The sequence below is a fragment of the Mchenga conophoros genome, linkage group LG13, assembly GCF_057382185.1.
Source record: "Mchenga conophoros isolate Kocher_MC1m ecotype Shallow Benthic linkage group LG13, M_conophoros_male_GT1.1, whole genome shotgun sequence".
NCBI lineage: Eukaryota > Metazoa > Chordata > Actinopteri > Cichliformes > Cichlidae > Mchenga > Mchenga conophoros.
Genome location: NC_140538.1, coordinates 20,622,822 through 20,636,068, shown reverse-complemented (window position 1 = coordinate 20,636,068; position 13,247 = coordinate 20,622,822). Strand labels below are relative to the sequence as shown.

At 37.7% G+C, this 13,247-nt stretch overlaps 1 protein-coding gene across 2 annotated transcripts in view; it reads left to right on the top strand.

Annotated features, from left to right (window-relative positions):
* wdr27 (WD repeat domain 27) overlaps positions 1–13,247 on the top strand; it is a 50,946-nt gene that overhangs the window by 14,380 nt on the left and 23,319 nt on the right. Inside the window, exons 20-23 of one of the 2 annotated variants that reach the window (XM_085297129.1) lie at positions 1,716–1,837; positions 6,107–6,204; positions 10,921–11,023; positions 13,123–13,218. In XM_085297129.1, the coding sequence (XP_085153255.1) occupies positions 1,716–1,837; positions 6,107–6,204; positions 10,921–11,023; positions 13,123–13,218 (419 nt within the window). The remainder of the gene's footprint in view (positions 1–1,715; positions 1,838–6,106; positions 6,205–10,920; positions 11,024–13,122; positions 13,219–13,247) is intronic. The other variant, XM_085297130.1, reaches the window with a different exon arrangement.

The window sequence follows — 13,247 nt, the reverse complement described above, 5'->3', positions numbered from 1 at the left end:
CAGCAGTTTGTCTATGGTGTCTTTAGATGTTGCCCCAGGGCTTCCATTGTGGATTCTACCTGTGAATGAATGAGGTTTTCTGTAGTTTATTTAGGAATGTGAGGAATTTGAGGGTTTACAATGCATTTATTTTCCAATAAATCCACTAATAAGAGGTCCTCTCAGGAGCAGTTCTGCTCCACTTTAGTTCACTTTGCCCTACCATGTACAGAACAAAAAGAATATGCATATAGGGTGATGACATATGTAAATATGCAGATATACATATAATTGGAATTCAATCAAAATGTTTAGTTTATTTATTTTAGTTAATTTAAAAAAAGCAAAAAAATATTGTACTCATAAATTTGCATTGATAAAGTATGGCTTACACTATATGTATTCCTTCTCATAAACTTAGAATCAGTCTATTAATAATACGAAAAAAGTAAGATACAGTAGGTTTTTTCAAACTACATACGACCATTTCACATTTGTACATGTGCATTTGCATTGTCTCTTTCTAATTATGTCTTCCTTCTTCTCCACCATTGTTCTCTCTTCTCCCTCATTTTCACCTCATCCTCTTCCTCCTCACCTCACCTTATCTCTTGAACCGAAGTCAGGGATCTAACACATGCAAAGATGCATAAACGTGCTTTTTTTATTCCCAGTATTTGTGCAATTAGTTATTGTCAGCAGATAAGACATGCGACCTTCCCGTCTCAGCACAGCTGACAAGCCGGCTAAACAACAATAACAGCTGGTTGTTACAGCATTATGCCAGCAAACATTAGACTTGAGTGTCCTAAAAATCACACTTTCCCTCTGAACAGTTTGCTTACATTCGTGTAAGAGTTTATTCACTTAGTGTCTAAAAGTGTTTGATCTATTTTTAAGAAAGTTTCACTAACAGCAGCATTTATTAACAGAAAAGGTCAGGATATCCTCTTATCAGACTCTTTTCACAGAGTTTTACTGCTTCCTCCATAGTAAATAGACATGGACACATATTGACAGCTGAGGTAAACCGTGAACTGACAGCCAACACTCATTGCAGATGAATGGTAGCCACTGCTATTTGTCCCGAAGTGGCCACTTTAGCAAGGATTATGCACTTGAATTGGGAAGGGTAAGAAAACAGAAAACTGAAGTTTCATTTGCTATCTGAGAGCATTTAGACTCATAAGTGAAAATTGTCACGTATAACCAACAGCATTTGTGAGCTCTTTTTCTTAGTGAAATGGATCAGTTGCATAGACAGAGTAATGTTAAGTTCTTGTGGAAACTGACCAGTCTGTCAGAAATAGCGACTTTGTAATGATAGCTGTGGGATGCAACAGGTTTAAATCATAAAATTGATTGGTCATATAAAATAATGGCAGCCTTCTTAGGTCAAAGTGTGTATGAAATATTTTGGATTTTTAAAACTGTTACAATATCTCATGAGATTTTAACACTGTTCTTTAGTAGGAGTGTCCGTGTACACCATAATAAGGCCTACAAGGCCTTCTTTTCATTTCTGTCTACTTACATAAAACAGCATGGAATGAATTAAGGTGTCTACAGGAAGGCAAACCATTGTATTCAGTTTTTGACTGAATACATCACACGGCCCTAAAAAGCTACCAAGGTTGTAAATGATAGAAAATAGTTGATTAAATATATGTTATTTTTGTTTGAGGTGCTGGTCCTCTGAGAAAAATGTTAAAACATTACTTAACAAGCTGTTTCAGACATTGTTTTGGTGTGTGGGTCAGATCGGTCTATTCAAGTATTTGACATGAACAAAGGCACAGTTGCCTCAGAGGTGCCTGATGCCCACAGCAGAGCCATCCATTGCATCACACAGAACAAGGTGAGGCGATTCGACTGTTCATGTGAAAAAAAAAACTACCCTTGATGTATATGCATGTATTTGTCTTGTGTAATAGTAATTCCCTTCGATTGTATCTTTGTCTAATACTATTATATATAATCTTGTTAATAGAATAGAATAGAATAGAATAGAATTCAACTTTATTGTCATTGCACATGCACAGGTACAGGGCAACGAAATGCAGTTAATCACTTAATACCCACCAGCTCACCAGTGAACCACTTAGCGGTAAAGTAATATTTTGTCCACATGCTAAACCAGAATTGTTTCAAAAACTGGAAGATGTTGCTTTTTAAATCAAATCTCTTATATGTATTTGGAATTCTGTTAAAATATTTCCATTTGGGTATGCGGTATATTTGAAAATTCAATTTAAAGAAGTAGATGTGAACCCAGCTTTATAACTTCCTGTATGATTATTTCAGCCTTTATGCATGATCGTTTGTAATTGGTTACGTTGTAATGTCAGTCATCACAGTATATATAAGCGACTTACAGTATGAAAGTGTGGAGTTTGTATGTTGTCCCTGTTAATGCATGGACCCTGTCCAGGAACTCCAGCTTCCTCCAATGTTTGTCTCCTTGTGGTGTACTGGTACGTCGTCAAGGGTGTACCCCAACTCTCGCCCTGTGACACCTGGGAAACGCTCCAGGCTCTAAATCAAGTGCTTGAACAATTTATTTCCAATTGCTTCTCATTTTAGCAGATAATGTAAGATAATTTAAGACAAACAGCTTTAGGTGTAAGTGTTGTGTAAGTTTAAGTGTTTAAAAATGTCTAACCAGACAACCCAATCCAAAAAAAGGTTCATTCTGCTCATGTGGACGTAGCTAGCTATTTCGTCACTCATCCAAGTGACTTCCACAGTGTCAGTTGAGGTTTCCCCAACTTTATAAACAGTACATTTGCATAATCATTGACTCTAGCACAACTGACTAATAATGGGCTGACTGCAAATTGTCATGACCATTGGTCACATAAATGGCCTCCTTGACTCCCCGCTCAAACCAGCGTTCTTTTTGGGATGTCCTCACCTTAGTTAATTGAGCATGATATCACGGATAGTAACAGATAGTCCACCATCTCCATTTCACACATGAACGCATGCCGACGTTGCAGTAAGTTGCCGTCACGTGCAGTGACAGCCGAGGGAGATATTTTATTCCAAGCAAACATGAAAATATTCACGGGGGAGCGTCTCCCCCTGCTGGTAATGCAACTTCTGCATGTGTGTCCATTTCACGCTTTGCCTAGCCAAAGCGTGAAATGGACACGGTGGACTGGCGTGTTAATTACACGTTTTGTCATGTTACTGGGTTGAACCAGATACTTATTCTTGATGGCATTACCTTGGCCCCCAGTAACGCTGTGAGGAATTCTGGAGTCATTTTTGACCATTTTTGTCCTTCAGTGTGTATGTTAAATAAATATGTACGACTACATTCACACAATATTATCTAAAATTAGAAACATCCTGTCTTAGAGTGATGCTGAAAAATAGTCGATGCATTTATTACTTCATTGTTATCAGGGTGTCCTTAAAACCCCCTGAGAAAAGCCTTCAGTTGATCCAAAATTCTGCAGCAAGGGTACTGACAGAGATTAGAAAGAGACAGCATTTTTCTTCCACCCTGGCTTTTCTTAGAATCAAATTTCAGTTCCTTCTCCTCACATACGGGATGTTGAATAATCAGTCCCCAGCTTATCTTAAAGACCTCATAGTACTGTATCACCCCAATAGAGCAGGCTTACTTTCAGGCTCCTTTTCTGTGGAAACAGCTCCTAATTTGGATTTGCAAAACAGACACCATCTCTACTTTTAAGATTAGACTTAAAACTTTCTTTTTTGATAAAGCATATAGTTAGGGCTGGATCAGGTGACCCTAAATTCTCCCTTAGTGCAATAGGCCTAGGCTGCTCTCTGTGTGCTTACACACCTCTCTGCATTTAATCTTTAGTTATTCATTTCTGGCTCTCTTCCACACTATGTCTTTTATCCCGTCTTCCTCCCATCACCCCCAACCTGTCGCAGCATATGGTTCCCCCTGCTTGAACTTGGTTCTGACGGAGTTTTCTTCTTTCCACAGTCGCAAACTTTTTGCTCACAGGTGGTTGTTTGATGTTGAGGGTTTTCTCTCTTGCATTGCAGGGTCTTTAGCTTACAATATAAAGCACCTTGAGATGACTGTTGTGGTGATTTGGCACTATATAATTGAATTCAATCATTGCTTGGCATAAAGGGACAGAACGCTTTACTAAAAAAGATTTTTCACCCTAAACCATAAACATTGCACTTATCCTGATAATGATAGTGTTCTTTAATACAAATGCAATTTTTTTTTGAAGGCACATATTTAAGTTTTGATGTTGCTGAGCGTTGTCAAATCTTTTTCACGTCTTTTCTCATTCATAGTCTGACTAAACCTAGCCTTAACCTCCAATCTTTGATAGAGGCAGAGACATCTCCTCAGTCCATACGCAGATTGGATGACGTTGAGATCTAACCCACAAAGCGAAGAATTTGCTTGACTTGGAACCGATTACTGGTGTGAGCCTCATCTTCCATTTTACCCTTGAAGGGGCTACTATTTGGCAGATGTAATAGTCTTACATAAGGCATCTATGAGTGTTTTGCAAGTTACGTAAGGCACAAGACACGGATCGTTTTTGAGGCAATAAAAGTGTTACGTTTGTGGTGTGAATGAAAAAGGTCATGGTTAAAAACAAAAATCATGGTTATACAAACATTTCCGTGACAGACAGACAGGACATGCCATCATCAGTATCATTCATCTTGAATGTTACTCCGTAGCGCAGGAGGATTAAGACTGCCATAGGGGATGGCAGGAGGATGATGCTGGATGATGGCCTTGGAGTAAAGCTGTTCCATGATGCAGTCTGGGTTTATGTGGCCTTACTTCCACATCAGTGTCTTGAACCAATCTGGACTCAATTTGTTGGTGTCTAATAAGTAGACAGCTTGGGCTGGCGTCCACATCTATTATAGTGCTATGAAGAATATTGCTCACAGTGAAACTATAAAATTCATTTATTCAAGTCTCATTTATTTATTCAGCTTATAGTTAGCATTTTTATTGCCTCACATGTTACAGTGACATGGAGGGACTGGTATCTCTACATACAAGAGTCATAAGAATGCTTGCCAGCTTTGTAACAGCAACAAACCCATTAACTTTTATTATAAAACATATATAAAAATAATTACCTATTGTACAGATGCTCATGTAACTTAGTAGATGCAGAAAAGTATATGTTTTGGTGTGAAGGAGGCTTGTACCCACTGACCCTTAGATACTGACTTTGGTCAGTATCTAACTTGCTTTAGACTCGGGCCAGCCTGGATTAGCTGGATACACTGCACCTTGTGGTATGGATGAAGTGCATTAAAGCATTCAACTGCAATTCACTCTTGCTCACAGCTGACTTTATTCCTTCAGCCCAGAGGTGCTTGTTCTTTGTCACGCTAGCTATTGTGTGCATTACATTGCGGAAAGCCTGTGGTGTGTTGTTTTTAGCTTGGCTATTGATGTCACTGTGGGATTCTCCGCCTGGGGGCCTGAGGGGCCTTTGGGTGCCGTAGGATTAGTAGCATTGCTCCTGCTTGGAGTCTACGCACATTTTTTCCCTTCACTATTGGTTTTCCTCCTGAGGCTCACCAAACATCAGGAACTGCATTTTGAGAAGCAGCTTTTCTTACTTGAAATTTCCATCGCCTTTTTGACAAAATTCACCTGGAACTCATCATAGCGCAGGACTTCTCGGAAAAAAAGAACTGGAAATGCCCTCTCAGGCTGCCGTTCTCACACTTTCAGTGGAAATCTAAACAATCCCCCCCACCGCTTCTTTCTCTCTCTAACTCTTTTTCTCTCCGGCTCTCCCTAAGCTTTTCTCTCTTACACATTTACCTATAGCATTCAATAAGTGGGTCTGAAAGAGCTGTGTGGAATAGATGGATAGATTTGTAGTGGAAGTTCTTTGCTTTTCTATTTAACTAAAAAACAGTGATGACGCTAAGACACTCCCACCTAACCTCACTTTTGCTTCCGTTTTTGTTTTTACAGCCCAGCGTGATTTTTTTTTTTAAACATCACCTTCTGTTTTGAAGTAGTATACATTATACTAATAGTATAATAATAAAAAATTTAGGGAAAAAAAGAAGATTTATATCCATTTTCAGGTAAAGCTTGTGCTGACTAAGCTGTTTTGTTCATTGTGTATCATTAAAGGGATCAGCGTTTAGCTCACAGGCTCCAGATTCATACAACCTCTTCCTGACCAGTGCTGTCACTGATGGTATGAAGATTTGGGACCTTCGAACACTTAGGTCTGTATTATTGTAACATATTCTGTGCAATTTGTATTGAATGTACTTGTAATATGATCATAAGACAAGGAAAATGGTGCTTTATAATCTACTGTAGTCTACTGTAGTCTCTTGCTTCTTAAAGGGAAATCATGTTCAAAACCTATTGTATCAGTAGCTAATGCATTTGCAGTAAATGCATTAGCAATTACTGCAAATGCTGTAAATGCTACTACAACAATCTTATGTAGTAAATGATTTACTACATAAGATTTCTTTTTGCAAAAGTTTTGAGCAAAGTATATAAAAGATCAAGTAACCCTGATGTCACAGATCAGTTTTTCAACTGTTGTTTTGTTTTTTTTGTTTTTTTTTTTAACATTTTAGTTTTTTAAATAGGTAAGCATAGCCGACTTTCTAGATGGTATTTCACGGTGGATCACAATCTGATTGTACTTTTCGGCGTTCATATTTTCAACACCATGAGCACTGTTGTATCAGTAGCTAATGTTCTCATTGTTGTACCTCCTCTGTACACATTGACAACAATTTAAACTAAAAATGTCAAATTTGGAGTCATCAGTATGAAAGAATTCTTTTCAGATGCCTCTTCATCTTTTGTGCTGCACTTGTCTAGTTTCCACTGATGTTTTTTAAGGGCTTACTGCACAACATGTACAGACATGCCAAGTTTTCAGCTAATAGCTTTGTTGGAATTACATTGTTAGTACAAAAATACTATTTTAGATCTGCAAAATTCTTTTATCTTTAGCATTTTGATAAAGCCAGATAAAGAAATGGGAAGAAAATGTGTGTCTTTGCAACTGGCTGCTAGTAACAAAGTGCCAAAAGATAAAGATGAAGACACTCCTGGTCATCCCTTGATTTAGTGGCTTTTTTATGCTTAAATGATTCATAGGTAAAAGTTAAGTGGTTTAACAAACAAACAAAAACAAAAACATTCCTCTGAAGACAGTCAGGTACAAGCATTGGCCTGAAGCCTGGATAACTCTTGCACAAGACTACTTTAAGAAAGGATTAGAATGTCTCCTTGTTAGCAAAATATAAGGAATTGAGGGCTAGCTCAAGATGTTCTCCTAATACTATACATTGAAGGAAGTGACAGTGATCAATATGCTTGGAAATTCTGAAAATGTCTTTTTCATTATGAAATTATTTTGCCAAAATTTGTAACATTCCTATTCAACCTTTATCACCTGTTGACAAACCTGGATGAAGGTTGGCTTCTGAGTCTAGTGTTATTTCACCAAATCCTCCAGATTCTCATAAGTCCAAGAACGTTAGGGAAGAAATCATTTTTATTACACTTCTTTTGTTGAGACTTTAAAGATGACCTTACATTCGACTAACTTCAACATTTTCTTACACAAACATTCCTCAGTGATTTGGATTTTTTTTTTCCTTTCTTCTTTTTTTTTTGGGCCGAGTTGAACGGCATTATTAATTATTTCATTCTTTCATGTCTGAAGCTGCTTCCATGTGTAACTCCTCTTCCGTCCCTCCATCAAATCTTAATGCTATCTGATAAATATTTGTGGCTCGTTTCTAGGTCAACCCCTCATTTTAAGAGGTTTTATCAAACATCCCTCAGTACGCAGAGTTCTTTGGAGGTGAAACATACGCATGGATGAAAACAATTAACGACTATTAACCACAAAACATGGCACCAGGCCACTAAATAAATATTTCAGTCTTGTTTACTGCTAATCAAAGTAATCAAATCAGTGTTAAAAATTGTTTATCAAATATCTTTGCAGGGACCCAAAATTCGAAGTTTACTAAACTTGCGGGGACCAACAAGTCCCTTATGGGGACAAAATCTATCGCCCCATAAGTTTAAAGGCATTTTTGAGACTCAAAATGTGGTTTTAGTGTCAGGGATACAATTAGGTTATGCGTTCGGAATAGGGTAAGGGTTAGGGCTTTGCATTCACTTTTAAAGGTTAGGTTTAATGCAAGTGGCTAGGGAAAGCATTTTGTCACTTAGATGTCCGCACAAGGATATGAAAACACGACTGTGTGCGTGTTTGTGTAAGTTTGATGAACTGACCCTTATATGTACCGGGACATTTCAGATATGTGACGCAAATGTTGTCTCTATCCCATGATAATTGTAATGGCGTTAAATTATTTCAATAGAAATGCACAATAGTTAAAATGGAAATGTCTTTTCATCGAAAAATTTTATGCGATGATGCACTGAATTTGTGCTGACAAGCAGAGAATAAGATTACTCAGGAACTCAATCAGACCAGGCATTTTCTTAGAAGGTGCTGATTAAATAAGTGGTCATGTTTCGTTTGACAGCTGCAGGATTGCCAGGACAGCTGTTGTCCATCAGCACGTGATGACCATGGCCACTTTGCCAAACAATTAGTTTAGTATACTGTATAGATCCACTATATTGGTTAAAGTACTTTTAAAGCCATAACCTTTCAGTCACCACTTGTATTTTGATATGTATGCAATGTTCCAGTTGAAGGGTGTACACACCAGCATTAAGCATGATTCAAAATCGATGACATGCCAATTCTAAAAATAGAGAACAGATGGTGATCTGCTTCTCTTTCCATAATTTAATCCGTCTGAATATATGTGAAGAAATACATAAACAATGTATTTACATGAAGTAATATTAAGAAAAAGCCAGCTCTTATCTGATATGCTCTGGGGCAGTTAAATATTCTGAAATTCATTGGCAGAATATAATGAGCTAGGATTACCCTGCTGATTACCTTGATGATTACACCGAATACCCAAGTGGATTCAATAACTGTATTGGCTCTCACTCAAGAGGATCATACCCTCTGGTGTAGTGATCTGCAAAATGCCAGATAGTTATCACTTACACAACATAGAGTGTGTATGTGTGTAACTCATCTTCCCTTCTTCAGTCAAAACATTCGCTTTCACGCTCTGGCCTAGAAAACCAGATGAGTGCTTACTGTGAACTGCTAAAGTGTTTTTTAAAGTGCAGTAGTGACAATTTGTGTAAGCACTGTTGCAGCGCAGAAATGTTAAGATGTAGAAATGTTGCCCTAGAAATCAGAACAGGTAATTCCCAGTTATCTCGCTGTTCATCTAAATAACTTGTATGTGCTACAGTATTGTTTGGCCTGTTTGTGCTGTTGAAATTCAAATTATGTTTCTATGAGGTATTTTCTACGAAAGAGGATTAGGGCCACCGAAAAAAAAAGTGGGCAAGTCTTTTTTTTTTCTTCTTTTACAGAATTCTGAGAAAAAAGTCAGAATTAGGAGAAAAAAGTCAGAATTCTGACTTTAATCTCAAAATTCTGGGGAAAAAAGTCAGGATTCTGAGAAAAAAGTCAGGATTCTGAGAAAAAAGTCAGAATTCTGAGAAAAAATCATTCAGAGGAAAAAGTCAGAATTCCGAGAAAAAAGTCAGTCTGGAAAAGAAGAAAATAAAAACGTGACCACTTTTTTTTCCCAGTGGCCCTAATCCTCTTTAATAATTTTCAGTGCATAAATACAAAAATTGGTTTTGTTGCTAGGTTGCTGCTATAGGCAACACTATATAGTTTTAGTGTATGATTTTAAAAATAGCTTTTGTGGATATAAATAAGACTTTATTGTCATAAATTTAAATTGATAAAACACTTTTATATGGTGAAGATGCACCTGTAACCATTGCTGATATAGATAAGAACCTTCATGGGCCTAAAATGTACCTGCATGTCAAGTTTGGCTGCTAAACTCCTGATCTTGTAGGAGTTGATGAAAAATGAAGCAAACACAGACAGAAAGTTTGTGTATTATAAAAGAAAAGAAGTTTTTTTGTGACGAAAAAGTTCAATATTTAAGAAATAACTCTTCGAAATCTTTCCAAAATCTGAAGAGCAAAACCTATGGACTGTCCCATCTTGTTGCCTCTGTTCTGTCATATGGCCTTTTTATTGAGGGCTACATGAGCAAATGTCATAGTCAGCTGACAATGTCGTCATCCTGAAAAAAAGAGATAATTAAGTAATCCCATTGAATACGAGAGAAGAGCAATGAAAGTAAGCATGCCATTAAACTGAATCAACAGTTTTCTGGCACAGTCTTAGCACCAACTCAACATTATAAGTTCCATAAAGTTCTGGTACTGGGTATATCAGATTTCTTTATGGTCGGTGAATATGCCCTACTTTTAGCCCAACTTAATGACATTAGCATGTGAATGTCAAAGACATGCTCTCACCAGATGCTGTCAAAGGACTGGCCTGCCAGTATGCCAGCCCATATAGAGGCACTAGCTTAGTTACCTGTTAGTGGCATTGCAAAGACATTACATGCCTTTGCAAACCAAATGAAACAGCACAGAAGTTGCATGAGGGAAACATTTTTCATAAACGAAGTCTCTTTCCTGTGTTTTCCTTGAGTCATGCTCAACTCCCTGTGCTCAGCTGGTTCAGTTGTTTGTAAAGCAGTCCATGGAGTGCCGTTCTCCTTCTGTTCCATATATTTTGCACCTTCAGCTCAACGCTTCAGCATCGTAATGTGTGCACTGTGAAATAGCATGCATAGCAAAGATATCCCAGTTCCCAAACATTTATTTTAAGTTTACTAGACCCAGTAAAACCTTTTAGATAGCCTTATAACATACAAACTAATATAAAGGATCACTGGTCACGCATCAAGTCTGTCCGTCACATAAAGTTGTTTGAATTTATTAACATCAGTGATTTCTTACCACTGTGTGCTTCTTCTCACCAGGTGTGTACGGCGTTATGAGAACCATGTAAATCGCTGCCAGCCCTGCTCTTCAGCCGTTTCGCCATGTGGACGCTTCATTGCCACAGGCTCTGAGGATAACTGTGTAAGCAGTCTCACTGGGTCCATCAAAGCCACCTGTATACATTGCAAACAGATAAAAAAAAATCATCATAGGGATTAAAACATTATAAAGTGAAACAGAAAAGTTTTGACCTTTTGCAATATCTAGGCTGTTCTTCATCTTGTTTTTTCCTATAAAAGTTCAATTCAGGTTTATTTATATTGCACCAACAACAGTTGCCTCAAGGTGCTTTATAATGTAAGGTAAAGATTGTACAATAACTGAAAACCCCACAAGTCAAACAACCCACTACAAGCATCCATTTGGCAACAGTGGGAAGGAAAAGCTCCCTTTTAACAGGAAGAAATGTCTGGCAGAACCAGGCTCAGGGATGGGCAGCCTGGTTGAGAGTGAGGTCAAAGTATCAGACGGTTTGTTTGATTTATTTATTGATTGATAAAGTCTACATAGGTTATGCAGAACTAACGTAAAAAGCACTTAAAAGCAGAGTTGGCTTTCTGATGTCATCGGACACACTGATCAAGTGCATCTCATGTCCTTAAGAAACAGGAATAATCCAGCAAAGACCTGACACAGCACCTGAGAGATGGCCAAGTATTTTAGACATAATATAGACATAAAATAGATATACATGTCCTGGTTGTAAAACATTTATGTTACATGATCCTGCTTGGCGAAATGCCCATGGCACAGGTATTCAGAATGGCTTTTGGAGGAGTTGGTAGAAATGGAAATTTAAATTGTACCATTACAGGACACTACAGGTAAGATCACTCAAACTGGTGTTAAGAAGGAAAGCAAACCAAACACGTGACTTGTGCACTGTAGAACCAAGTGGTTCAGTTCGGGACAAAGAAAAAAAGCTATGGCCTTGGTTTGGCAAAATGTGATGGCTTCAACAAGACTGATTCTAAATCCACTAATTATATAATACCTCTACTCATCGCAAAATCACTGAGACCTACAAGATTAACTTTAAAAATTAATTCCCAAACCCTAACCTTTTCATATCTCCCAAGATGCCGTATCTCCTCACCGCCTGCTCCCCCGATCCTCCTTCCTATAGATTCACTTTCAGTCTCAGACTTGCTCGCATGGATGCCAGAGCTGTCTCACATGTGGCACCCTAGTTTTAGAGTTCTCTACCTGCTAATGTTTGGCTAATAAATGTTGTCACCCAAGTTAAAACTACAACATAACTGACCTTAGGAAGGTAAAAATAGCAGCAAAAATGATTAATATCTTTATCAGTTTTACCTCCATTTAAGGAAAGGACTGTTTGTGCTTGACTCAGAGATTTTTATTTGGATTCAACCCTTTTTCCAAAGAAGTCAACATTCATGTTGAAGCACAACTGTTTAATTGCTTTTCCAGAGCTTGCCTGACTTTCAAGACGTTTCCAGAAGACAGCCTCCCTTTTCCTTATCCATCTCTCTGTTCTTCTCGTATACGTGCTTGTTGAAAGCAGTGGAATAATATATGCATGCTGCTGATTCTTATTAATTATGGGGACTCAGCACAGCACAGACTTTTGCATCTCTGTTGAGATCGGTCATTTCCAGCGTTTCTTGGAAACCGGGAGAGTATACGGTAGTGAGCTACATCGTATTTATTTGTAGCTGCCTTGAGACTTATATGAGCCAGACACATTTGTACTTGTCTTAATATATCAAAAAGCAATCATGGAAAAAAAAGGAACCTGAATAGTCTAAAAAAGACTCCCTAGATCATATTACACATTTTCCAAAAAACTTAGCCCAAAAGTAACCGAAGTGGAATATCATTTTAGCATGGCTGATATTTAGCTTTTCTATATACAGATGAAATATGTATTATTTCTTATCATGAAACTGTGACTTAATTATCAATTTATTAATCAGAATATATGCTCAGTGATATATTGCAAACCCTCCTGACCCTGGGCTCTGCTCCGTTTCAGTTACTATTGACATAAACTAATACATCATGTGATCCATGTGATATTAAAGCATTCCTAAGATAACTTTTTTCTTCCATATACCTAAATCCCTTTCAGGCATCACACACTTCATAAGCCTTAGACAGGAGTCACTCTTTTGACAGGATTCAATTGAAGCAGGGTTTTTTTTTCTTTTTTTCAGGGAAACATGATACAAAACAGCTGCAGGAATTTGATGAGTCTTCATCTTGTAGCAGACATCCCCACATCTGTTTTTATCTGTCCTTATGGCACTGAGGTTAATGCATTTTTCTAAAAACTTACTGA